Source organism: Colletes latitarsis, chromosome 3 (assembly GCF_051014445.1).
Source record: "Colletes latitarsis isolate SP2378_abdomen chromosome 3, iyColLati1, whole genome shotgun sequence".
Classification (NCBI taxonomy): Eukaryota; Metazoa; Arthropoda; class Insecta; order Hymenoptera; family Colletidae; genus Colletes; species Colletes latitarsis.
The window spans coordinates 36,986,731-37,012,104 of NC_135136.1; the positions used below are offsets into that span (position 1 = coordinate 36,986,731).

At 41.0% G+C, this 25,374-nt stretch overlaps 1 protein-coding gene across 19 annotated transcripts in view; it reads left to right on the forward strand.

Annotated features, from left to right (window-relative positions):
* Dlg1 (MAGUK family member discs large 1) overlaps positions 1–24,957 on the forward strand; it is a 687,637-nt gene extending 662,680 nt beyond the window's left edge. For 12 of the 19 annotated variants that reach the window (XM_076762410.1, XM_076762412.1, XM_076762415.1 and 9 more), the window contains 12 exons: positions 9,791–10,004; positions 10,154–10,311; positions 10,783–11,032; positions 11,464–11,584; positions 12,355–12,393; positions 13,914–13,955; positions 14,972–15,070; positions 17,627–17,776; positions 18,607–18,779; positions 18,939–19,048; positions 19,124–19,215; positions 21,428–24,957. In XM_076762410.1, the coding sequence (XP_076618525.1) occupies positions 9,791–10,004; positions 10,154–10,311; positions 10,783–11,032; positions 11,464–11,584; positions 12,355–12,393; positions 13,914–13,955; positions 14,972–15,070; positions 17,627–17,776; positions 18,607–18,779; positions 18,939–19,048; positions 19,124–19,215; positions 21,428–21,537 (1,558 nt within the window). In that variant the 3' untranslated portion in view covers positions 21,538–24,957. The remainder of the gene's footprint in view (positions 1–9,790; positions 10,005–10,153; positions 10,312–10,782; positions 11,033–11,463; positions 11,585–12,354; positions 12,394–13,913; positions 13,956–14,971; positions 15,071–17,626; positions 17,777–18,606; positions 18,780–18,938; positions 19,049–19,123; positions 19,216–21,427) is intronic. The other 7 variants (XM_076762413.1, XM_076762402.1, XM_076762404.1 and 4 more) reach the window with 6 other exon arrangements.
* Positions 24,958–25,374: the final 417 nt, after the last annotated feature.

Here is a 25,374-nt window from a genome sequence, read left to right on the forward strand (position 1 = left end):
GCACGTGGTAACCTAGAAAAACTTGCGATGAAAGCTGTGCTGGAATCTAAAGCGAACGATTCTCCGCTAAATTTGGTCCAATTTCTACGTTAACCATCCTTCGCTAAATTTCTGCTGTGCAGTTCATATTTATAGCAAATTCAGAATGAAAGACATAGCGAAAATTGTGATACTGAGTTATGAAAACTCTTGAGTGACATTCATTTTACAGCTCACGGAATTTCTATAATTTTTGTCTGATGAATTATCTTCAAGGGAAGAGCAACAATTAATACGTGAATTTCCTAAGATAATTCCCTGCACAATTAGGGGTTGCAAAATACATTTTCATAATTTCAAGAGAAGAACGATAATTCGCTGCACAAACCTTAAAGATTGCAATATCGATGAGCCAGTATACCAATGATTTAAAAAAAAATCCCATCTTAAAATCTTGTAAACAATTGCATCTCGTACAATTCCATAGATCTTCTATCTCTCACAGGAGTTTAGTAGCCCAGAGTAAATGTACCCTGCAAGAAGAATTGCATATAAGGAACCACTGTTCCAACGTTCCACGCACCCCCAAAGTTTCTCGATCCTCCTATTCAGCTTCGTCTTGATCATAGACCGCAAACAAACGACGTAAACGAGGGAAAGTGGCCGTTCGTTAATAGCTCGTTGGGCAAGTTTCGGGTGTTCGCCCCCGTTTCCGTGGCGATGGATACACGTCGAAGGAGAAGGGTGAATCCAGAAGGTGGTTGGCGGTCCGGGTAGGGGTTGGCGAAGGTGGTGGAAGCGCGAGAGAGACTCAGCTTATTTCTATCGATCTGTGATAGCTCGCGGGAGGCCAACTCGGCGGCGCGAGGCGGCGCGGCGCATGGCGACACGGTGGCCACCTATGCGGCCTTTAATTCGTCGCGACGCCCCCGACGTCGGGACGCGTTCGAGACGTAGTCACCTTTCGCGCACCTCGCGGGATCTTACAGCGAGCCTCGCCGATCTTACAGATTTTTCTCTTTTCTCCTTTTCCATCGATCCTGTCCGTCGCGTCGTTTCCCTTCCGTTCGAGTTGGAATTCAAATCCGAATCCGTGGGGCTCCTCGGTGCCACTGTGCGTTGTTACGTCACTGCTGGTGAACAGGTGCGACGCGAGCACGCATCGACGCGTGGCGTGCGTCGCGTTGCGCGCAGAATTTTGAAAACCACGTCCCGAGGCGATCGATCGCCGATCGACCCGGATCAGCGACCAGTGATATTGTTTTGGAAAGTGATCGGAGGTGAGTGAGTTGGCCGATTTTCTGCATTTTCGAAGCGCGAATGCTCGTGTAACTCGATGGACCAGGTGCTGATCGTTGTGTTTGCGTCGCGTTTCCGTTGAAAGGACGCTGGAGTTCGTGTTCCGCGAGAGGACGATCTTCTAGTTGGGAGCGATCGATCGAGTTCGAGGTAAAATCGTGGCCAGTCGCACTGTCAAGTTGAAAGTTGTGCGATTCCCTTGACCCACTAACGTTCTCTGGGCCGAGTCCAGCCGCGCCGCGAGTGATTAATGGAAATTGGCCGCCCCGCGTGATTAACGGGCTAGTCCACTCGACGAAAAAATTGTCACGACTCCCGTGGACGAGATCACGAGAGAAAGCGGGGCTCGTGCATCGGGGATTTATCGCGGTGCACGTCGAGAGATCGATTCCCTATGTCGACCGAATTCGTCGTAGCTGGCTCCGAGATCGTCGCAGAGAGATCTTCCAGCGGTAGATGGGAGAAGATTCGTTTTTATTTCACAGGGAATCGAGCCCTCTTGACCCAGTGACATTTTCCTCCGAAACGTATTACGTCACTGCGGAACAGTAACGAACAGGTGCGTGAAACGTGCACGCATCGGCGCCTCGGGTTCCGAGCGCACTGCGCAGGTGAAATTGAATCAGCTGGAACTCGCGCGCCAAGACAGATTAAAAATATCTCAACAACTTTCGAGGATTTTCAAAGAATTTCCACTCCCGTTTCCGGTGGATGTAATCTTGAAACGTTTCGGGATCTGAAGAATCTTGGATAGGGTTTTTGTGAACAGTAGTACCTCGATTATTGCACGAGAAATTCATTCGTTGTATGACATCGAGTAGTTCGCGTTTGAGATTCGAAACTTTTCAGCTATCGCAGGTAGCCCTTTTCGAGATTTAACTTGTGAAATTAGAATCAAATCACAATTAGAAATACTGGTGAAATTTACAAACACTTTATAGTACAAGTAGTCTTCCTGGGAAAATAAATTTTGTCACTTTGTAAAACAAATTATTCACACAATGCAGTTTATGTTGAGGATGTGGAATAATTGTAATAAAATTCATGAATGAATAAAAATAATTAATATAATATAAAATATATATATCGAGTGATTCCAGTCACTGTAAGAATGTCACAAGGTTTAGATAACGTCAGTAAATGTTGAGCATCGACACCTTTGGCGGTTCCTTCGTCCAGCGTTCGTTTCATCGAACATGCTTTTTCAGCACTTCGTCGATGCAAGTCTTTTCATACCATTGAGGCCAGAACCACATCCATTGTGGCGGCTACCTTTTTCAGAGACAGCCGGTATATTACTGAAAGCGTACTCTAAAAGTGGGAAGTGCTCTTAACCCTTTCGAGACGGAAGATTCCGCCGCGCAGCTCCACTCGTAACCCACGTACCGGGTACACTCTGTTCAAACGATCCTGTCTGTACTCCGCGCGTAGGAGGAGGCCTTCCAATTGGTAGAAACGTGCTTTGCGCCTTATGTACGCCCGTGACGGTATGAATAGAATCGTTTGATGCAACTGCACTCCCGGAGCTGCGTTTCGTCGAATAAATAGATCTTAACAATTCGCGAGGAGACGTTCGAAAACTCGACAATAGAGGAAACTTCAAATCCTATAAAAATGACTTCAGCCACATTTTCCCTCGGTCGCATAATGGAATTTAAGGACAAAGTCCTCGAAACACATCTGTTTCTCGTGAAATATCTTTAGAATAGTTAGAGATATCGAGCAAGATTTTCTGTAATTATTTAGTCTTGGAATATTGAGTTGTTGAAAAGAAAAGCGTCTCTCTGCACGGATAGTCCACTTATTTTATCTTTTGATACCTCGTCGACTCGTTGGCCGTTCTTTTCGCACCTCCGGCGAGGTTCTCGTCAGGCTGCATTCCACAGGGACCGCGAGACGACGCGGTCATTTTGCTTCCAGGTACGACCTTTCGGATAGTTGAAACGTCGCCACTTAAAGCGGACGTTCCCCAAGATAGCCAGGCGTGGAACACGGGGCTAACCAAATGAAACCATTCATGAATTCGCCAGCGAGGTCCACCGGTCTCACGGCCAGTCAATTAACCGTGAAATCGTGTCTCCCGTTACCGTCGTTATAAATATTTCATGATCCTGATCGGTCGTTGGCTCCGCGACCGTGACTGCTATCGTCGGATTTATGTTGACTTCGAACGAAATCGCGCTAACAGGTTGCACTCCAATCGCGGAGGACGAACCAGATCCGATAAATCGATCGAACGCTGTATATTTAACCCCTCGATGACCCTGTAGAATCCTCGCGTTACGGTGGCTATGCATCTGTGTCTTCGACAGAGAAATTCTTGTCTATTTAAAAATTTTAAATAAAATCTTTCTAGCCTGGTTAGGAATCTTTAGATTGCTTAACGTGTAGTTTTCTTGTTTATTTCGCATTTTATCGAAGAAATACTGCAACGTTTTATGATGCAAAGTATCGACATTTCGTGCTTCTCGATAGTACTGGCTAAATATAGTCGCACTATTCAGTAGCAAGTGACACCGAGGCTCACAGGCTGCTTCTTTTTCATTCTATTTTTTTAATTGATCGCTGCCGGTCGATATGGAACTTCGTGTACACTGATTGAACTACTTATTTTAAGTGGGGCTCTTAGAAACGCGAGTAGAATGCCTCTTTTATTTTTCTTTTATTGGAAACTTTTTACTCGTCGATGGATAAATTGAAATATAATTTATTGCGATTATACGAGATTTGTAGAAATAGAGATTTAACTTGATGGCGAGCTAAGGGTTAAACTCGATCAATGAGAGTGCGTTGAAGCACGATGGATTCTCGAGAAAGAAGTTCTAAACCGACCTAAAACGATCAACGAACGGCCGCAAGCTTCTAAATTTACCGTAAATTCACCAACCCTGGAAACAGACCACCGACCCTCGGTTTATCAGCCGTGTGCATTGCGACGTGACCTTAATGGAGCCCTGGAAACGCAGCTGCACCGGCCGACCACTAATTTGAGGTCTTTGTTAACGCAAGCGAGAAGCCCGTGCGTTGAGAGTGGCTCCTCTGAATCGGAATGAAAATCGACCTTTCAGGGCTGGGAATTCTCCCCGAGGAAGAAGGGTGGTTGGCAGGAACGGGGTGAATCTAGGTTTCGATGGTTCAGCCGGTCGTGGATGCGGTCGAGCGACGCTCATGAGCGATGAACCGTCCTGAATGGGTTCAGAATTTTTCACGAGAATCTTAATTAGACGACCAACTTTTTCCACCCTCTACGCCGTCGTGCCCCTTGCTCTACCGTTTCGGCAAAAAATCCGCGGCTCGTTGAAGTTTCACGACGCCTTTTAATTAACGAGGCTGTCGTGTCAATGATATTTTGTGCATTTGTCGTTTTTTCAAAATTTTGTTATTTCGCGTGTCACCGGGAAATTATAAAATATTCTCGCATTGCACGAGTCGATTCGTGGAAACGAAATCACGAGCAGAAGTTTTATAAATTCAAAATATTTATTCGTTACGAGCAAATAAAATTTCTCTCTGCTTCCACATCCTTTTCGTTCCGTTTTATCAACTCTGAACTAGAAGTTTCTCAACCTTTCGGTAGTTTCGTTGCTCGATTATTGATATGGTTCGCGTATTCAACGTATCCTACATTCGTCTTAGTTTTTCCTGCTGGTCTCGTAAATTCGGTCGCATTATTTCTCTGTTCTAACTTCCGGCTGGTAGAATATGCGGCAGAGATGGATTTTTCACTCTCAAAGACTTCTATCAATAGAAAACGAATTTTGTTTTAAGTCGACACCGTAGTTAGTTCAAGGAAACATAATTATTTACGAAAAGATGTTCTGTATCCGAAATTAAGTTCATTATGAATTAAATAAATAATTTATAATGCAGTGTTAATCGTATACCGGTTGTATAATCAATAAGAATTACTAAAACTTCTTTGGGTATGTAACGTCAAAGTAAATGTGAAAATAAACATAGAAGACAGCATAAATTATGGTAGTTGTTATAGTCATTGGATAGAGGATGAAAAGCCCGTTAAAATGAGCGTTTGTGCGAGTCGATAGCTTTATTAGTTCCGGAGATATGACGATTTTAGTTTCAAGTCGACGCGGTGGCTAGTTTCGGAGATATAAGGGTCCGAAGCGTTTGTTTACTACGGCCTCGTCAAGGTCGTTGACCGGCACGTGCTCGTAGTAAGTAGTAAACGTGACGTCATTCAGTCACTCGGTCAGTGGGTCAACGTGCGAGAAGGAGGTCCGAGCGCATTAGACGGAGACAAAGATAGTCGAATTAAGAAAAATTACCTTTTACATAAATTGCGATATCTCGAAAACGGAAAGTCCGATCGACAAAAACCAAAAACCACTTTAAAGGGGGAGCTTCACCGCTGCCAACAATAGCTTAATAATTACTAAAACACTAGTACTTTCAGAACTGCACGCATCTAAAGTTTTATGATTTTTAATACGCGTTAATAGGCGCCGAGCGAGATCGTAGTCAAATTGAAAAAACTACCTTTTACATAAATTACGATATCTCGAAAACGGAAAGTCCGATCGACAAAAACCAAAAGCCATTTTAAAGGGGAGGCTTTGCCGCTGCCAACAGTGGTGTAATAATTAATAAAACACTAATAGTTTCGGAACTGCACGCGTCTAAAGTTTTATGATTTTTAATACGCGTTAATAAGCTTTTCTCAGACAGAGAGTGGAATTTTAAAAATTACCTTTTACATAAATTACGATATCTCGAAAACGGAAAGTCCGATCGACAAAAACCAAAAGCCATTTTAAAGGGGAAGCTTTACCGCTAGCAATAGTGGTTCAATTATCAATAAATCGCTAATAGTTTCAGAACTGCACGCGCCTAAAGTTTTATTATTTTTAATACGCGTTATTGCTGTTCTAAGACACTAGAAGCTGAAGATTCTCTCCCTTATATTTCCTATTTACTCGTCTCAAGCTCGTTCCAAATATTCTGCTGCTACCTCCCCCGCGGAGAAGACTAGAATCAGGTGCTAAATTTAAATAACGTCAATTGCATACGATTCTAATGGACCGTTCCATCATAAACGGGAAATTCCATCGAATGGCGTAATTTGTAATCGTTCCGAAACGGCTCGAGCCGTTTGGTTACACGGTTCTGACGTCGGTCGGAGTGGCACTGGAGCGTTCAAGAGGCCGCAAGGCGGTATTCATTTCCGCGTAACTCGTACCCGAAAGCAGTTGCTCGTCGGATCCGCGAAGTCGTTGGATTATGCGGCTCGTTGCGGCTGGAGATACTCGGGGCTCGCGTAGGCAATCTCGAGTGGTCGAATTTGAATGGAGACCTTAATTAACGCGGTAATCCTGGCTCGCGCCCATCGTGACGGCGCCTGGATGCGTTCCGTCGTGCACGAGGATGCGGGAATACGTCGAGTAATATTTGCGGAAGTTTCCTGCTGCCTCGGAGGAAGCTCGATGGCGTAATTTCGAGTCGCCTATCGTCGCGCGTTACCGGTTGATTGACGTAGCCTGCGAAAGCGTCGACGTACCTCGTCGAAATCGCTGCAGGTAACTCGCGAAATTTAGAGTTTAATCGACTCTGTAGGGTCCCCGACTCTGTTAATCGCTGAACCCGAAAGTGTTTCTGCAGCTTTCAGCGGAAACCGGGTCGCGATGTACTTTTCCTTGGAAATTGGAGGGCCACATCTTTTTATTTTAGATACTTTCAGTCATTCGTTCGCCATTATTGAGGGGCGACAAGGCATAAAACCTACAGACTTCAATCTAATTTTATTGTTATATAATACTCGCGTCTAAAGTAAAAATTTGAGATATCATTCGAGAGTTAAAATTTCAGTATTTGGACAAGTTTGATATTTTCCATGAATATTCTTGAATAGCAAAGCACGAATGGGTTAATTTATTAGTAAATGCATTCAGGGTAGTCTTTAATTTGATGTAAGACAGTATCAGCAGTTTTTAAGTATAGTTATGAATATAAAGGATACATGTATTATAAGATTTCATGGACAACGTGAAAATGTCAGAGGAAGAAATTTTACTGTATAGTTTTTAAGCAATGACTGTCTTTATGATGTATAAAGTACGTAATGGTACCTCCCTAATGGTCTGAGGTGACATCCTCCTCGTAAAAGTCATGGGGTATAAAATGGAACGTCGTATAAGATTTATATATTTCTGGATGTATCCTTTAACAGTAAATAACAATTTGAAACGTTTAAAAAAGGAACACTCTCCGGGACCTCGTATCGAAGATTATTTCTAGTCACGTTTCGTTAACAATGCAACATATGGGAAAATGTTTGCAATAAATGTCAGTTGTTCTCAAAGGAACTGGCTATAAATACAACAATATTACGTAAAAAAAAAAGGCAGAACCCTCGTTCCCAGGGGAGCTATCAGACAGCGGTATCACGTACGATGGCGTGCAACAGTTTCGAGACAGTTGCTAGATAGCTTTCTAGCTCTGCTTGCGTGGAAAGCTAAGATGGATCTCGGATGATACAGAATTAAAGTACCAGAAACATTTATTTTATTTATGAAGGGTATTTCCTCCCCTGCAATGAGATTAAGAAATAATAAATGAAACCCTAAAACACCAGATCTACTCTACACAGTAATAATATTTTCTCGAAATTAGATATATTATTTATCTCATTTATAAATTCTCGAAGAGAGCCAAGGAAACGTTGATGGATTAATGGAATCGAACAAATTATCACACCGATTTTTCCTCCAGCGCTTTATGTCGCTCATATTCTTGGACATTCCGTCGAGTTAGACGCGTAACCAATTTCATTCGTGAAATTACTTGTACCCCGAAAACACGCAACGCCGACGAAACGCGTTCCCCGCGTCAAAGTCGTTGAAATCACGCTGCCGTTGCGTACAATGGATCGAGCAGGGTGGGAAAACGAGGTTCCGTTCACAAATTATTTCGTGTTCACCGTCGACGCGGTGAATTGTATCTCGTGACAGAGTAATGCCCACGGGAACTCGATTCTGCTATTTCGTGATTAACTGCCATAGCCGGGGCCCGAGTTGAGCCAGGAAGGAATTCCGTGTTTCCACGTTCGACGGTACGATACGCTTTTCTCTAGATCGAGTGCACTCGTAACGGGAACGAATGGTTAAGCAAACGATCGCTGCATAGAGTAAAGCGTGTTCACGACCGCCTTGTCTCGCGATGGTACCCGATGACCTCGATGATTCTACTCGTTTTCGCTGTTTTTCTGCATGTATAAACAGCTCCTGCTTAGAGAAGTTCAGAAACGCCGATTTAAAAATTGGAAAACGCGAAAAATGTCGCCTGGAATCGAACTGGACTCGCGATACATTCAATGTTATCCAAAAACACTGATTTTCCAGTCTTCGTTGCCGTGGTTTTATTCTTCCAGGTTTTGAATCTCAATAGTAAACATAGAGGTTTGGAACTGTAAATTATATTTTTAGATTAAATCACATTTTTGACTACCAAATGATATTATTGGTGAACCCCACGGAGCTGCGTGGATTCAGGCAGGAAAATGTCACAATTAAATTTGTTATACTTCATAGAAAACGATGTCTATTTTAGAATTTTTTAAATCTCAAATTGAAAGCATCGTCTTTCGAATTTCGAGCGATCGAATTTTTCTCGGAGCAACGGTTCGTGAAAGGCTCTAAGGTTTAATCGACGACGCTTAAGATTGATTAGAAATATTTAATTACGAGCGGGTTCGAAGCGTCGTCTCGATCGGTGCCCTTTAAAGTTATTTTAGCGCGCGCGCCTTGTCTTTTCCGGTGCAGTGACTTTAATTAAAGCACCATGAGAAGTGGAGCAATTAATGACCGGCGACATAGTTCAAGAACTCGATACTACGTAAGTCCGTAATGAAAAAACTTTATCCCCTCGGGGAGGGAAGAGGAACAACGAACGGCTGGAATCACTTTGCGTCTTTCGTCCGCGATTAAGAAGAATCTTGTTCGTCTAATTGCGATTATGAGCCGCTTGAAAATTAACGGAGCTCATGAAACCTGGGCTTATTTTTACTATTCGATGCGTATCTCCCACGATTTGGTTCAAACGTAAAATAATCCATTGAGGTATCAATATTAAAAATTGGAAAAGTATTTTCTACGTACAAACTTTGACAAACTCCATCTTCGTATAATCCTCATTCGAAAAATGTCACGTCAAGTTGCAATCACTACATCGAATATTTTCAATTAAATTTCCTCCATTGAGGTATCAATATTAAATATTAAGTGATTGTTTTATTTGGGGAAGAATTCTGTACGTACAAACTTTGACTTATTCGAAAATCGTCACACATATTTTGATATACAAATAAGTTGCAATAACTACATTTCCTTAAAATTTGTAGGAGTGTGAAAGATTGAGAAGTCGACGTGTCTATGAATCTACTAGAATTGGCGACCCGGAGTTTGAATACAAATTAATGTGCATGGTTCCAAGTCGAGAATTTTAAGCCACGCTTCGTGGGAGCGTTTTAATAATCCAGTGGTTTTTCTGGCTTTTCCAGAGAGGTACGCACAGTCGTGCTCAACAAAGGCTCTTCCGGTCTGGGTTTCAACATCGTCGGCGGCGAAGATGGCGAGGGAATTTTCATTTCCTTCATCCTAGCCGGAGGCCCGGCCGACCTTAGCGGTGAATTGCGTCGCGGCGATCAAATACTCAGTGTGAATGGCATTAATCTTCGGACAGCCACTCATGAAGAGGCCGCCGCAGCCCTCAAGGTATTTTAAACCCGTCGCTTTTAATCTCGAGGTGTTCCTATCGCTCCTTGCCGTCTAAAATCCTTTCGAATTTAAATGGATCCGCATAAAATAAAATTAACTTGGCGATAGTTAAAACTGTTACACACGGCTTCGATATGTCTGTGCAGGGTACTGGCCAGACAGTGACGATCGTGGTACAGTACAAGCCCGAAGATTACAACAGATTCGAGGCTAAGATCCACGATCTTAAGCAACAGATCTCCCAGCAAAATATAATGACAGGCACCCTCATGAGGACCTCGCAGAAGAAATCACTTTACGTCAGGTAAATCAACTTTTCGTTCTAGTCTTTTCATCGACAATGAACAACAGGGTGGTCTTCAGATTTTTACCTTTAACTTTTATTTACTCAACCCCCTACTTTGTAAGAAAATAATCTGTATAAAATTTGACACCGAGAATATGTACTTTAAAGCCAGATTAGATAAACTTAAAGTTTACGAAATCATGTGGTAATTCTCCAATCACGCTCAGAAATATTCTCAAACTACCTGAGACTAGTCCAGAGTTAAAAACCACCTCATTGTGCAATATTGTGAAGCTTGAGGAATGTTTAATAGTCAGTGTTATGTTTTAATCAAAATGGAATGATGTGATAATTCTCCAGTCACCCTCAGAAATATTGTCAAACTATCTGAGACTAGTCCAGAGCTAAAAACCACCTCACTATGCAACGTTGTGGGGGTTGAAGAATTTTTAACAGTTAGTAGAGGGTGATTTATGTTTTGCTTCCCAGAGCGTTGTTCGATTACGATCCCAACAAGGACGACGGTCTGCCAAGCCGCGGTTTGGCATTCCGTTATGGTGAAATCCTACACGTGACGAACGCCAGCGACGATGAATGGTGGCAAGCCAGAAGAGTGAATCCTCAGGGGGAGGAGGAGGGCCTTGGGATAATACCCTCTCGCAGACGATGGGAACGGAAGCAACGGGCCAGGGATCGTTCCGTCAAGTTCCAAGGTCACATGCCAGTCATCCTCGACAAGGTAAGCATGACCAGGCGTCCACCATAACGGACATCTCGCGATTAGTATCGTGTGACACAGTTACTCGGCCATGGGAAACACAAGAAAGCTTGAAAGATAATCTGTAGTATCTTCAAGGTCACTGCAGGATCACCTTACCTTCTAAACTTAACTCCAGATTTTTTATTTCGTCCATTTCCCATATTATCGAAGCAAAATGGTTCATTTGTAAATTGCAAATGGTCTTGAAAACACTCGGAGAATCTTGTAGCAATAATTTACTTTTTAAGAGTATCTCTATCTAATGCATGAAGTTTATGGAATAGTTTTAGACAATATCTCTCAACAGAATGAACATTTCTCTCTTTACTAAGACGTGCACGTTTGTGATTTCTATGTAAGGCTCTTCCTGTTCTCTACAGTCTCTCATATAGTAATTGTTTATCTAACAGACGGTTGACCAATTACAGCAATCGACCCTGGACAGGAAAAAGAAGAACTTCTCGTTCAGCAGGAAGTTCCCCTTCATGAAGAGCAAGGATGACAAATCCGAGGATGGTTCGGACCAGGAACGTGAGTATCCCGTGAAATGGCCACTCGTATCCTGCACGTTCTGTGCATGTTCAGACCCATATATATCTATTGTGGTTTTTTACGTGGTATTTTTTTTTTTATTCTCGTCGTATCTCTCTCAGTCAATATACGTATATTTAGACCCGTGTGTTTGAACTTTGCAGTTAGAATATTTTCACGTGTGTACTGCAACCCACTTTTTTTAATCGATGATCGAAAATATCGTGGAACCGATTAAATCGTAGAGTAAGCGACCTAGCCGGAAATATACTTTATTAAATGTCATTGGTATCTTATAACCCTTAGCGGTCTGAATTATTTTCTTTGCTGTACCGTTGTCTTTACTTCCTGTTATCGATCGATGTTTTACGTAGAAACTTTGCCGGACACGGACGAAACAAACCCTGGGTAAGAGAATTACGTCCGCGTTGATAGTTGAGGCGTTAGGGTGGAGCAAAAATCAAATTTAAATTAAAAAAGAATCATCTAGAACCTTTATTTTTGAGCCCTATTAAATACCCCAGACTTCAGAAAATAGAAATATTTATGTTATTAAAATCTGTAAAGCTCGCTAGGGAGTTCGAATAATTATTAAAATTACGTAGAAATTGTTGCTCCACCCTAGCGTACGTTTTTCCAACGAAACATAAAAAATAATAGATGAAAGAAGGAACGACAGGTACGACGGTACGCCCAACTTCCGATTGAGCTTTTGTGTTTTTTATCATGTGAAAACGTGACATGTGTTTTGTTTTTGCCTGCTTGTGTAGGGTCGCCCACGACACCCGAGAATGAAAACGATCCTACACGTAAGTATACCAAGTTGGTCAACGAGACAAGATACGATCACACCGGACACACACGAATACACGTACACGCGAGCGCGCACATAGATCGATTTATCGTTAAAAATTAATTGAAAAAAAAAAAATCTAGAAGAATCGAAAGACCAAATAAAAACGGGAAATCCAGCGACCCTGTAAACGTCACGTCGAAAAGGTCTTTTTGTTTTTTGGTACCATTCTTTGCTTGAGCACGCTGCAGTTTCTCATCCTCGCACCGAGAGACACTCGCATCATGCGTTTGCCTGCATTTTGTAACCAGCACACGACGAACGAGCTGCGACACATTCACTCGACACGCTTTCTAACTGGCTAGAAAAAACCTTTCTTTGTGGATTCGTCGTAGAAGTAGAGCTTTCCTCGAACGCTTGTAGCGATATCCTCTTTGCACGTGTACATAGTCACGGTGGACGAAAGTTTTCGATGTTTTCCCACCCCTTTTAACGTTACTTACAGTTCTAGCTAGACGGATCCCCCGTACGAAAAGTTGCGACCGTTTATCGTACACTCCGCCCGCTTGGACAGTTTTGTTGCGATTCGTACTCGAAAGTTTCCTCTTTGCTTAATGCCGTGTTAAAGAGTCCGATGTCAAGCTACGCCCCGTATATGGCAAGTCCATTTGCAAGGAAAGACAAAGTACGGAAGTTGCTCTTAGCACCATTACCCCTGAAACGCCATCGTTCGACGATAGCGAACCGCGTAGACGCGACAATTAACGCGTCGACTGTCTCTGGCGAAATTTTCATTATACACGGATAAAATTTCGCGAAACATTTCGTTCGTTCGTGTTAAAACTTTATTCGTGAAATTCTAGAGCGCGTGAAGCAAGTGGACAAAATTATATTCTCAATTTATCGATATCTATCGATACCACGGAACCCAGATTTGGATCTCAAAAATCCTGTGCAAGCTACATTTGGAATTAGTCTCCTCCTCCTAAAAATAAATAGAATTTTAATTCCTAAATAGAGCATAGAAATCTCGAACGCGTGAAACAAGTGGACAAAATTATATTCTCAGTGTATCAATATTTATCAGATTTTAAATCTCAAAAATGCTGTGCAAGCTAAATTTAATAAAACTTCAATTCCTAAATAGGGTAAATAATCACCATAGAAATCTGGAATCTAAAATGAAAACGAGTAGGACGAAGTGCATATTCAATTAATTTACGGACAAAAAATTATTTATCTTTGATTAGAATTCGATTTCCATTAAAAATTCCTCGAATTATGAACGATCTCCGCGACAGTCGGCGCGTTAAATTATATTTTCGGGGAAAAATAACGTATGAACGTGGAACGAGACTCGCGAAACAGATGGGCTTTCGAGCTATCACGGATCCTCGAGTCGGTTTCGAAAATAATCGAGTTAAACTCGACGGTAGGAGATGTTCGTGCTTAAAGCTTTAATTAATCCTAGCAATTATTAACGGTCGCTTATTAGTAGGCAACGTATACTGAAATATTGAACTTGTTATGTTTTAGCATTCATGCTGTGCTACACCCAGGACGACACTAACACCGAAGGTAATCACGTCTCTCTCTCTCTCTCTCTCTCTTCACATTTTCACTTTCTGTTTTTCTTTCCCCAGAATCTCTTTATTTGTACCTTTCTTGTCTGTCTGTGCCTTTCGTTCCCAGTCTCCATTATACGTTTCCTCCTCCAACTACGTTTCATCTCGGTCGCATCAATTAACAAACCACACGTTCATTACCGCGATATAACGATCCATCCATAGGACGAGTCCATTGTCAGGTCCCGCGGCCTTTTGTCAGGATCCGTTGTCATTTTTTAATAACGCTTTCGACGATTAACGAACCCAGAAACTTCGAGGACAATCGAACCAGCGACTCGATCGATCTCTCGCGTGCCAGATTTTTCTCCTTTCAATTTGCAATCGTCCATGGTCGCAAAATATTCGACGTACCAGCCAGAATGGCGAACCATTTCTCCACGGAAGTGTTTGCGTAGGACAACGAACGGGTAAATAAATTATCGATCCTTTCGTATTCGATGGAGCTTCCCAGAAAATCGGATAGAGAAATATAAAAACGCGAACTACTGTTCTACTGTTGTATATCACGGAAGCATTACGAAGATATTTAAATTTGTAGATGAAGAATAAGAGTCCTTAATAATCGTAGAAGTTGTCAATTTTTAAATCTACAAAAACAATACTGGGATAAGGAATAATTACACAGCTTTGTATCGTGAAATAATTCCAACAAAAAGACTCTTTGTCTTTCGTTTCTCAAATTTTAGATAAAATCAGGGAAGAATTACGAATATATTTAAATTCGAAGATGAAGAATAAGAGTCTTTAATAATGTATGAATAAAAGTTGGTCAACAGCGCGTTTCACGATTCGAATAAAAATCGTCCAGCTTTCATAAAACTTCACATCGTCTTCGGGAACTAATACAGATTGTCACGAAACGATTTCACCCACGATTTCAGCGCGTTCATTCTCGAAACTCTCATTCACGCGCGCTTCTTTCATCCGTTCTCCAACTCACAACAAGTGATTTGTCTTGCGTCGCAGGGAGTAGAGAAATTTTGTATCGTGTTGAACTGCCTTATATGGAGGAACTGACGTTAGTTTATCTGGAAAAGGAGGATGATGAGAATGATGACGAGCTTAGTAAGTGAAACAAAAAAAAAAAAAAAAGGAGTCAGTGTGTGAACCGGAGTGAGCAACAGACATACCAACTAGGACCTCCACTAACTAAATCGAACGTGGTTTCGATCGATACCCTCTAATCGTCGTTTTTTTTTTTTTTAATTTTATAACATTATTTTTTGTTACTTTCTTCACCTCCAGATCCCCGATCTACGAGCATTAACAAAACGCAGAAAACGCTTCGCGCAGTTGTGACAGTCGCGACACGTGCTTTGTCTGTCTGTTTGATGTTTGGTTTTTCTGTATACTAATCAACACCCTCGTGTAGAGTTCTGCGAACAGTCCTAGGTCTGCGTAGATTGATAGATTATAAGTAATTACGTCGCTTCTTGTCGCTGAGAGCATATAGATTTAGATAGCAAACGTCAGAATATTGAACTACCCTAAATTCAATTTCAGTGAACTGCTATTCCATTTGTGTCACGTTTATTTCTAGTCCACCTTTCGAGTTTTAAGGAATCGAGTCTCTGAGGCATTGCAATTAATAATACTTAATCGTCGAGCAGTATTTCCTGTATATACGAAACGTTTGTCGTTAGTTCGAGGCTATAGCAATGAGAATCGATGACCAGGAAACGGTAGTAAAGTAATTTTGCCACGCAGAGGCGTCGAGTATCGATTACGAAAGCCAACCCTTCCGGCTCTAAGTATTAGCATAGTCGCCACATACTAACGCCACATCGACCTTGATACTATTCGATCGCTTAACTTCTAGACTCTAGGGAGCTTAGCCCTTCTTCCCTCCCCCGCTTCGATCTCCTAAATGCTAAAGCATGGATCATGGCTACGGTCGAATCGAACGAGAACTTTAACAATACGGTCGCGTTTACTGCGCAGCTCTTAACCAAAATACCACTGTTCGTTCGAATCGAGTACCGTTTTGAGATTGATCGCTGCTCGACCCATTCTCTGTCGACGATAATACAATTATGGCTCGAACGAGACACTCGGTGACATGCCAGTCACTAAACAAATCCAGCTATTACGAAGTGGCCACGAGTGTCTCGTTCGAAATACCTCTTGGTTGTCCAGTCCTCGGAGATTTTAGAAATGCAATAATTAAACGCTTCATTGTATCATGAATCTTGCAAAAAAAAAAACTTGAACGTAATAGAATAATATGGATTTTCTTTTCTGCTTATTGTCATGTTTGGTATTTAAATCTGAATTTAATAAAATAAGAACGTAATAAAATAATATGAAATTCCTTTTTTACTTATTATCGTGTTTGGAATATACAGAATGTTCGGCCACCCCTGGGAAAAATTGTAATAGGAGATTCTAGAGGCCAAAATAAAACGAAAATCAAGAATACTAATTTGTTGAGGGAGGCTTCGTTAAAAAGTTATTAACGTTTAAAGTTCCACCCATATTGAATTTTTTTGTAGAAAATGGGTAGGATTTCGGGAGTATGTCTATTCACCAAAAATGATTGTAATCAACCCATTTAACTGAAAATAATTTTCTTAGAATGATTTGAAATTTTTTTTTTCACCGAAAATTTAGGCACCTAACCCCTGTCGATTTTTTTTAATAATTCGTTTTTTATTTTTAGTAATTTTGTTTGATGCCCTATAGAAAAGTTGTCAAATACTTTGTTGTAGATATCCATGAACTCTATTGCCTCGCAAAATTTCAATGAGTTATATTCACTATTGTAGGATTTATGGCTGTTTGAAATTTGGACCATTTTTATGGGTTTTTTCTCATTTTGCATGGTCAAGGACCAACTTTTTGAATATTTTTGGGATTTGTACATATTCTCTACCAAAATACGCGTAGTTTGCTTTTTTAAACGTTAAAATCGTCCAATCCGTTCAGAAGTTATGACGTTTTAAAGATTTGCATGAAATTTCAGGGGAATAAATCAATGGTATGGTCAGACATTGTATTTTCGGTAAAGAATTTTTTTCTCGAAAACGCGTAGGATTTCGAGGGTATGTGTATTGACCAAAAATGCTTGTAATTGACCCCTGCAACTAAATATAATTTTTTTAGTATGATTTGAAATTTTTTAATTTCGTCGAAAAATTTCAGTACCTACTCGAATTTTTTTCTCGAAAGTGGGTAGGAAATCAGGGGTATGTGTATTCACCAAAAATGATTGTAATCGATCCTCACAACCAAAAGTAATTTTTCCAGAATAATTTGAAAATTTTGAATTTAATTTTTTAATAACTCTTTAATGAAGAAATTGATATTCTTGTTTTTTGTCTTATTTTGGCCTCCAGAATCTCCCATTGAAATTTTTCCCAGGGGCCGCCGAACACCCTGTATAGCTCCATAGTATAACATTTAGAAGATTGTGTACAGAAAAGCTTGAAATTAAAAAACAGACGAGCTGGTTTAAGAATTATTGCATTTTTATTTTTCGTCCATGGATTGGGCTAGAGAGTCGTAATATCGAGAGAAGCGTTTGTTCCCGTGTTTGATAGAGTGTAAACGTTCTAACCGTGGATAGACATGTCTCGTCGCGTTGTCGCGGGACCAGGGTTGTACTCATACCAAAAATTACAGGCAGCGAAGAAAACGTGCTGTCGTACGAGGCAGTCCAGCAGCTCACCATACAGTACACTCGACCTGTCATTATCCTTGGACCTCTCAAGGATCGTATCAATGACGACCTCATCTCGGAGTTCCCCGACAAATTCGGCAGCTGTGTGCCACGTGAGTGAAACCATTTAATCCCGTCGTTCGACTTAACGACGTGTCGCTCGACGCGTTTACGGACGGATCGCGAGATTGCCTGGAAGCAATGCACGCGATATCTGGTTTCACTAGGTTTCTTACCTCGCATCCTCCTCGTTAACAGCCTTAATACTGTCAAATTAAAATTAATCGCCTACTGTAACAGCGAGGATCGATGTAGATTCGACTTAGTCGAAGAAATCGTAAAGTCGGAATATTGTACGAGAATCCAATCTTCGTTTGATATTACCATTCATTAATAATATAAAAATCACAAATTAAATAAGAAGATAACAGATACAAAAATAATAATAAAGGCATTTACCCTTCCACATTTTGGCCTAAACTGAAAACTTTTTTCAGGATGTTTATAGAATCGCGTAGAAACGGAAATAAATATTTTATCAACAATCGAGAGGTGCTCGATGCTTTCCAAACATTCACAATTTATTAATCGCGCGTGTAAACAGAATTCTCGAACAGTGCATACGATTGTTTTAAATTTCAGACACAATACTAACTGAGTGCATCAAATCGCATGTTTGCCTTCGCGAGTATTACCGGATTCTAGATAAATAATACATGAACGTTAATTTGCTTCACATTCGCGGGCGCGAGACTCGATCTCATCAGCAATTATGAACGGCAAATATTCTAGAAACGAGTCGTTATTGGGTAACCAAACACATCCGGAAAATTCAAGCGTCCGTAACGCGTTAATTGGGAGTACGAAATATTTTAAATTAACGGAAGGACGTTCCTTCGGGAATTCTAAGGATTTGAATCGAGAATGGGGCTCGTTTTTGTAGATACAACGAGGAGTAGAAGGGAATACGAAGTGGACGGGCGCGATTATCATTTCGTGGCGTCGAGGGAGCAGATGGAGAGGGATATTCAGAACCATTTGTTCATCGAGGCTGGACAGTACAATGACAATCTTTATGGAACCTCCGTGGCGTCCGTTCGAGAAGTCGCCGAAAAGGTAATAGAGAAAATTCGAGCAAAAATAAATCGAAAACATGCGCGTATAATTTTCTAAAATAAATGTAAAGAATTTCTCCCGTGTCTCGAGTCGAAACATGAGCATAAAAAGAATCCAATCGGGTATCGGAAAGTGAGGAAAGTACTCTTGTGCTTTCAGGGAAAACACTGTATTCTTGACGTGAGCGGAAACGCCATCAAGAGGTTACAAGTGGCGCAGCTGTATCCCGTCGCCATTTTCATCAAACCGAAATCCGTGGAGTCGGTCATGTAAGTAGAGACTTTCCGTTAACGAAAGCCCCAGCACGATTCCCTAACTAACGAGCTGCTTTTTTATGTTTCCAGGGAAATGAACAAGAGAATGACAGAGGAGCAAGCGAAAAAGACGTACGAACGAGCATTGAAGATGGAGCAAGAATTTGGAGAGTACTTCACCGGTAAGATATTTCCAATAGCTTCAAAGTTAAACGAAAAACAGTCGTACAATTATCGTAATCAATCGTGGGCGTTTATTTTTATTGGATAGAAACTCGAATGGTTATGCCAAACGTGGCTCTTAAGTTATGGCAACTTGTCTCTGGGGTTTGAAAATCAGTGTCTTTCCTTATTAATCCCTGTCGATTTTTTTTTTAAATTTGTTTTTGATTTTTAGTAATTTTGTTTGATGCTCTATAGAAAAGTTGTGTAATAATTTTTTGTAGGTATTCATGAACTCTACTTCCTCCCAAAATTTCAATGAAATATGTATACTAGTCTAGAAGTTTCAGTCGTTTGAAAATTGAACCACCCCTATGGGGGTTTTCTCGTTTTATGCGTTGAAAGATCAACTTTTCGAACAATGTTAGAATTTCTATATATTCTCCAACAAAATACGCGTAGTTTGCCTTTCGAAACATTAAAATTGTCTAATCCATTCGGAAGTTATGATTTTTTAAACATGTACATGAAACTTCAGAGGAATCATTCATTCGTGATCAGATATTGTATTTTCAGTAAGGAATTTTTTTCTCGAAAGTGGATAGGATTTCGAGGGTATGTCTGTTCACCAAAAATAATTGTAATTGACCTCTGCAACTAACAATAATTTTTTTAGAACGATTTGAATATTTTTAATTTCGTCGAAAAATTTGACCACGTACTCGAATTTTTTTCTCAAAAACGCGTAGGAATTCGCAAATATGTCTTATCACCAAAAATGATTGTAATTGACCCCTCTAACTGAAAATAATTTTTTTAAAACGATTTGAAATGTTTTAATTTTGTCCAAAAATTTATCCACTTATAGAATTTTTTTCTCGAAACTAGTTAGGATTTCGAGGGTAAGTCTGTTAACTAAAAATGATTGTAATTAACCCCCGCATCTAAAAATATTTTTTTTAGAACGATTTGAAAAAATTTTTTTTCGTCGAAAAATTTAGGCACCTACCCCCTGTCGATTTTTCTTAAAAATTCCTTTTTCATTTTTAGTAATTTTGTTTGACGCCCTACAGAAAAATTGTCTAATACTTTTCTGTAGGTACCCATGAGCTCTACTTCAGAAAAAAGTTTCATTGAAATATATTCACTATTGTAAGAGTTATGGCTGTTTGAAAATTGAACCATTTTTATGGGGTTTTTCTCATTTTGCGGGTTCAAGGGCCAACTTTTCGAATAATTTTGTGATTTGTACATATTCTACACTAAAATACGCGTAGTTTGCTTTTTTAAACATTAAAATCGTCCAATCCGTTCAGGAGTTATGACGTTTTAAAGATCTGCATGAAATTTCGGGCAAACATTTCTGACCAGAGTTAGATTTTCGGTAAGGAATTTTTTTCTCGAAACTGAGTAGGATTTCGGGGGTATGTCTATTCACCAAAAATGATTGTAATTGATCCCTCTAACTGAAAATAATTTTTTTAGAACGATTTGAAATGTTTTAATTTTGTCAAAAAATTTATCCACTTATCGAATTTTTTTCTTGAAACTGGTTAGGATTTCGGGGGTATATGTATTCACCAAAAGTTATTGTAATTGACTCCTAAAACCGATGGTAATTTTTTTAGAATGATTTGAAATGTTTTAATTTTGTCAAAAAATTTATCCACTTATCGAATTTTTTTCTTGAAACTGGTTAGGATTTCGGGGGTATATGTATTCACCAAAAGTTATTGTAATTGACTCCTAAAACCGATGGTAATTTTTTTAGAATGATTTGAAATGTTTTAATTTTGTCAAAAAATTTATCCACTTATAGAATTTTTTTCTCGAAACTGATTAAGATTTCGAAGGTATATGTATTCACCAAAAGTTATTGTAATTGACTCCTAAAACCGATGGTAATTTTTTTAGAATGATTTGAAATGTTTTAATTTTGTCAAAAAATTTATCCACTTATAGAATTTTTTTCTCGAAACTGATTAAGATTTCGAAGGTATGTCTGTTCACCAAAAATGATTATAATCGACCCCCGCAACCAAAAATAATTTTTTTATAATGATTCGAAATTTTCTAATTTCGGCTCCTACCTCCTGTCGATCTTTTTTTCAAATTCGTTTTTCTTTTTTAATACATTTCTATGACACGTGCATAAACATCACTAAATGAGATATATTTAAGTGTTAATGACGTGGTCACCTTGTCGACGCGAAACATTTTCTCTGATTACAGCCGTCGTGCAAGGGGACACGCCCGAGGAGATCTACGTGAAAGTGAAGGAAGTGATCGCCGAGCAGTCCGGTCCGAACATTTGGGTACCATGCAGGGACCAGCAACTGTGACGTCCTGCCCCCCACGCTCAGCCCGGCCCGAACGCCTGGACTCTACCTCCGAGGCGTCAAGCTTAATTACTCTTAATAAAATAATCAAGCAACCACTCTGAATGCCTTCCCCGTTCCCGTCCCGATGCCGTTCCCACCCACACCAACACGAACACGACACAATGGTCCCACGTTTAAAGGCGTTAACCGTGCGCGAACCTCGACGAGGAATGGCTCTCGTCCAGAGGAACGTAGCCTCGAGAATTCAGCGAACGTTGGTCCCGCGAGGTAGCAAACGGGTTAACGAGAAATTACACGGCGAGTATGCGATGTTCCTCAAGCGTGTTCAGTCTCCTACGCGACTTGTTGCCCCGGGTGAAGATACTCGCGCGACACGGAGAACAAGAAGAGATAGTTTGACGACGAGAAACGATCGAAGCGTCTCTCCCAGCGACGCGGAGATCGGTTCGTTTCGACGCGAAAGGGTTTTAAAACGTTGATGCGTGTTATAGTGTTACTACCAGAAAGTGTTTCGTTGTACCACGATGTTTTTCATGTATCTAATCGGATTTGTTGATCGAGATCAAGGGGACACTGTCGCGTGCGTTGATTTTATTACGAGAATTTAAGGAAACGATACGAATACACGCGGCGATCGTAACACCCCTCCCCCAACCCCAACAACGAACAAAATCGACGAACGTTTATTCGTGCTTCGTAATTTATAACGCACGCCATCCCCCCCCTTAAAACCACCCACCCACCCACCCAGAGAGCCACGTTTTCATTGTACTCCGTCGTGTATTCGTCTCGAGAACGATTTTAACGCGTATATCGACGACTCGATCGAGGTATATATGTTTTATGGAACAATGGACTCGCGTCGCGATCGATCGATCAGCGACGCGTGCGAAATTACAGACACGATTTCTCGCCGCGATCGTTCGCAAACGATGCGCACAGCACCGCTAGACGCTTGATAAAAAAAAAATAAAAAATTACAGATTCTCCGCCAGTAATCGCGGCGATAGAGGTAAAACGAGTAAACGTAACAGGGATCGAACGATTCGCGGCAAAAAAAAAAAAAATAATAAAAAGTTGAAAATGATTAAAAATGATAAAAACTTGGCTTCGTCGATCACTATATATACATATAGCTTGTCCGGTTAATTCTGAGCGAAGTAGCAAGGTATTTTTTAATGTACTTAATCGCAATAAGAGGCGAGCGAAGAGCGAATCGGTGAGATTCGAGTTTGTCAGACCGACGGGCGGTTCGCAGGGGATGCCAGCACGTGGCATCGCGCGAGCCTCACGATTCATCAAACCACACAGGACAAATCTCTAGATGCTAGAATAGCGATATATAATGTTTTGTACAGCTAGATTACTAAGCCAGTACTGGGTTATGTGCAACATTATATATATATACATATATATATATATATATACATAAAAAAAAAAAAAAATATATATATATAGAGAGAGAGGAAGAGACAGAAGAGTAGGCGACGAGCTGCGACGGGTGAAAGAATGAAACTCTATTGTAATTTAAATACCACTACTAAATTATTATTACGATAGTAGGTATGTATTATTGTAAATACCTGTACCCGGGTAAATCGAGATGGAAATTGCGGGCGCTGGTTGCGCGAGCGTGTAACCGAGGAACAGCGAAAGAGTTCGCCGGGCGAGGGATAAACGCGCGACGCGTCGTTTATATTTTTCGAGTTCGAGCGGGGCGTTTAATTTTCGAGTATTCGTTTTCTACGATTGGCCAACGGCCAATCCCATAGAAAGCTGGGATCACGGGCAGCGTGGTGTTAGGAGGAAACAGAATTTAGCTCGACAAGCTTCGGACCCTCTCTAACCCGAATTATTTTCTCCGAGATCGTCGATAATCAGGGCGTGAGGTAGATTCCATCTCTCGGTGTGAGAAATTGTACCTAAATGAGTTGTCACGCGATTATCAGAGACACTGACGAAAGAGCGAGAGTCAGAGCCGCGTAGGGTTACAGAGGGTTGACAAAAAGCCCAAAATTTACGGTCTGACCGAGTTCGATACAGGTGGTTCGTCTCGCTTGTTGAGCTATGCTTCGCTCGAATCAGACGAAGCGCCTCGTAATTATTTCACACGGGTGGATCGAGGGTTCCCGAAACCTCGAAACTTGTTCAACGCGAACGAAGACCAGAGCATGAAACAATCAGTACTTACGAGCGAGATGGGGAATGCGATTTACTTGGCGGAGCAAATACGACGGTCGCGCGAAAGTTGCGGTGGTGTCAGGGTTTTTGGGGGTCGGCCATTTTGGAGAAATTTATTTGGGGCCGTGACGCGCGAGCTCCTTCGATACATTTACAAATTAAACGTTATAATTAGAAACGCTACGAAAAGTACACACCCATCGAGCTGTTAAATATTTCTGGTTTTCGCCCAAGTAATTCGATCGACGCGTTGAAGGGATAAACGTGCCACCGTAGATCTCGATGATTCGCTTTCGACCCTGATTCTACCAGACGATGGAGCGTATACTAAATTTAAGAAACTGTCTACGAATAAATTTTACGTAGTCGTATGTTACGAAATATATAAAATGGCATTATATACGAATCTACCCTACGGTGACCTAAAGTTAGGGAGTCGCGAACCATCGAGATTTCCTCTTATGCGGCCACGTATCTGATTTCTGAAATGACTCGATGCAAGGATCGATGTGTTTGCTCCGTCATTTTACGTTTATCGAGGAGGCACTGATGGAGATTTCTACCGTGCTGAAATTTAGCTGAGAGTCGAACGGACGATTTGATCGTGGCGACCGTTTTGTTCGCAGTCGCGTCATCCGCGGTGACGTCGATCCGATCGAACCTGCGATTGCTTCACCTTTAGTTAGACGAGCGGTAGGGGCCGATTTGGGTTTCTGTTCGTTCCGTAGGATGCCCCGGGAGCGAACGGCGCCGATCGATCGGGTATAATTAGCATGGGTACGCTTTCTACGAGCTATTTTTCCTACGACAGAATCCTGTGTTTAGAATCGTTAACGCCAACAGCCGTCGCACCGTATCACACGATGAAACGAAAGGAGCGTAGGTGTTCTTTTTCTTTTTTTTTTTTGACGCCGAGAACTGGCGAGCAGCGTCGCCGTGATCCGCACATGTCGTGCCTGAAGACAGAGAGCTAGGCTTCGCCAAGTTAAAGAGTAAAAAGAAAAAAGATTTAATGGAAAAAATCGTATAAAAAAAAAGAAAAAAAAAAAGAATAAGATATGATGCAGAAAGAACGACGTCTGTCTCGATGTAAAGGAACGTATAAAGAGAATAATTACTACAAACACTTATTATACACCTCTATAGTCTATTTAATAATATTACTTATTGAATTGTCAATCTCATGTTCACCTTGTTTCATCGTTTTTAAATAGTTAATAAACGTTTTACCAATTTTAATGGCGACCTACTCGGACAGTTTCCCTATCCCTTGTCTCCGAATCGTGATCAGAGATGCCAGACGGAGCCCTAAGTGTACCGGAGGGGGTGTCTCATTCCAGTTTCTCACACTTTGTCAGATCACGCGTACGTGAGCTCGTAGAGTTCCGAAGAGTCGACAAAGGCAAACACACGTGCCCTCTTTTTCGATTCTCCGAAGATGCACGAAGTAATTTTGGACCGTCTCGTGGAGGTCGAAAGAGGAAAGCTCACATTTGCCTTCTGAACAATTGAAATCCGACTTCACGTCAACGACATACGATTTGAAATCTTGACTGCTCAGGTAATTTTACTTTTCGATCTATGTAGGTTCATATAAGCAAAGTACCATGATGAAGAAAAAATTTTTGTGAAATTTTTTTACGGAAATACACGTTT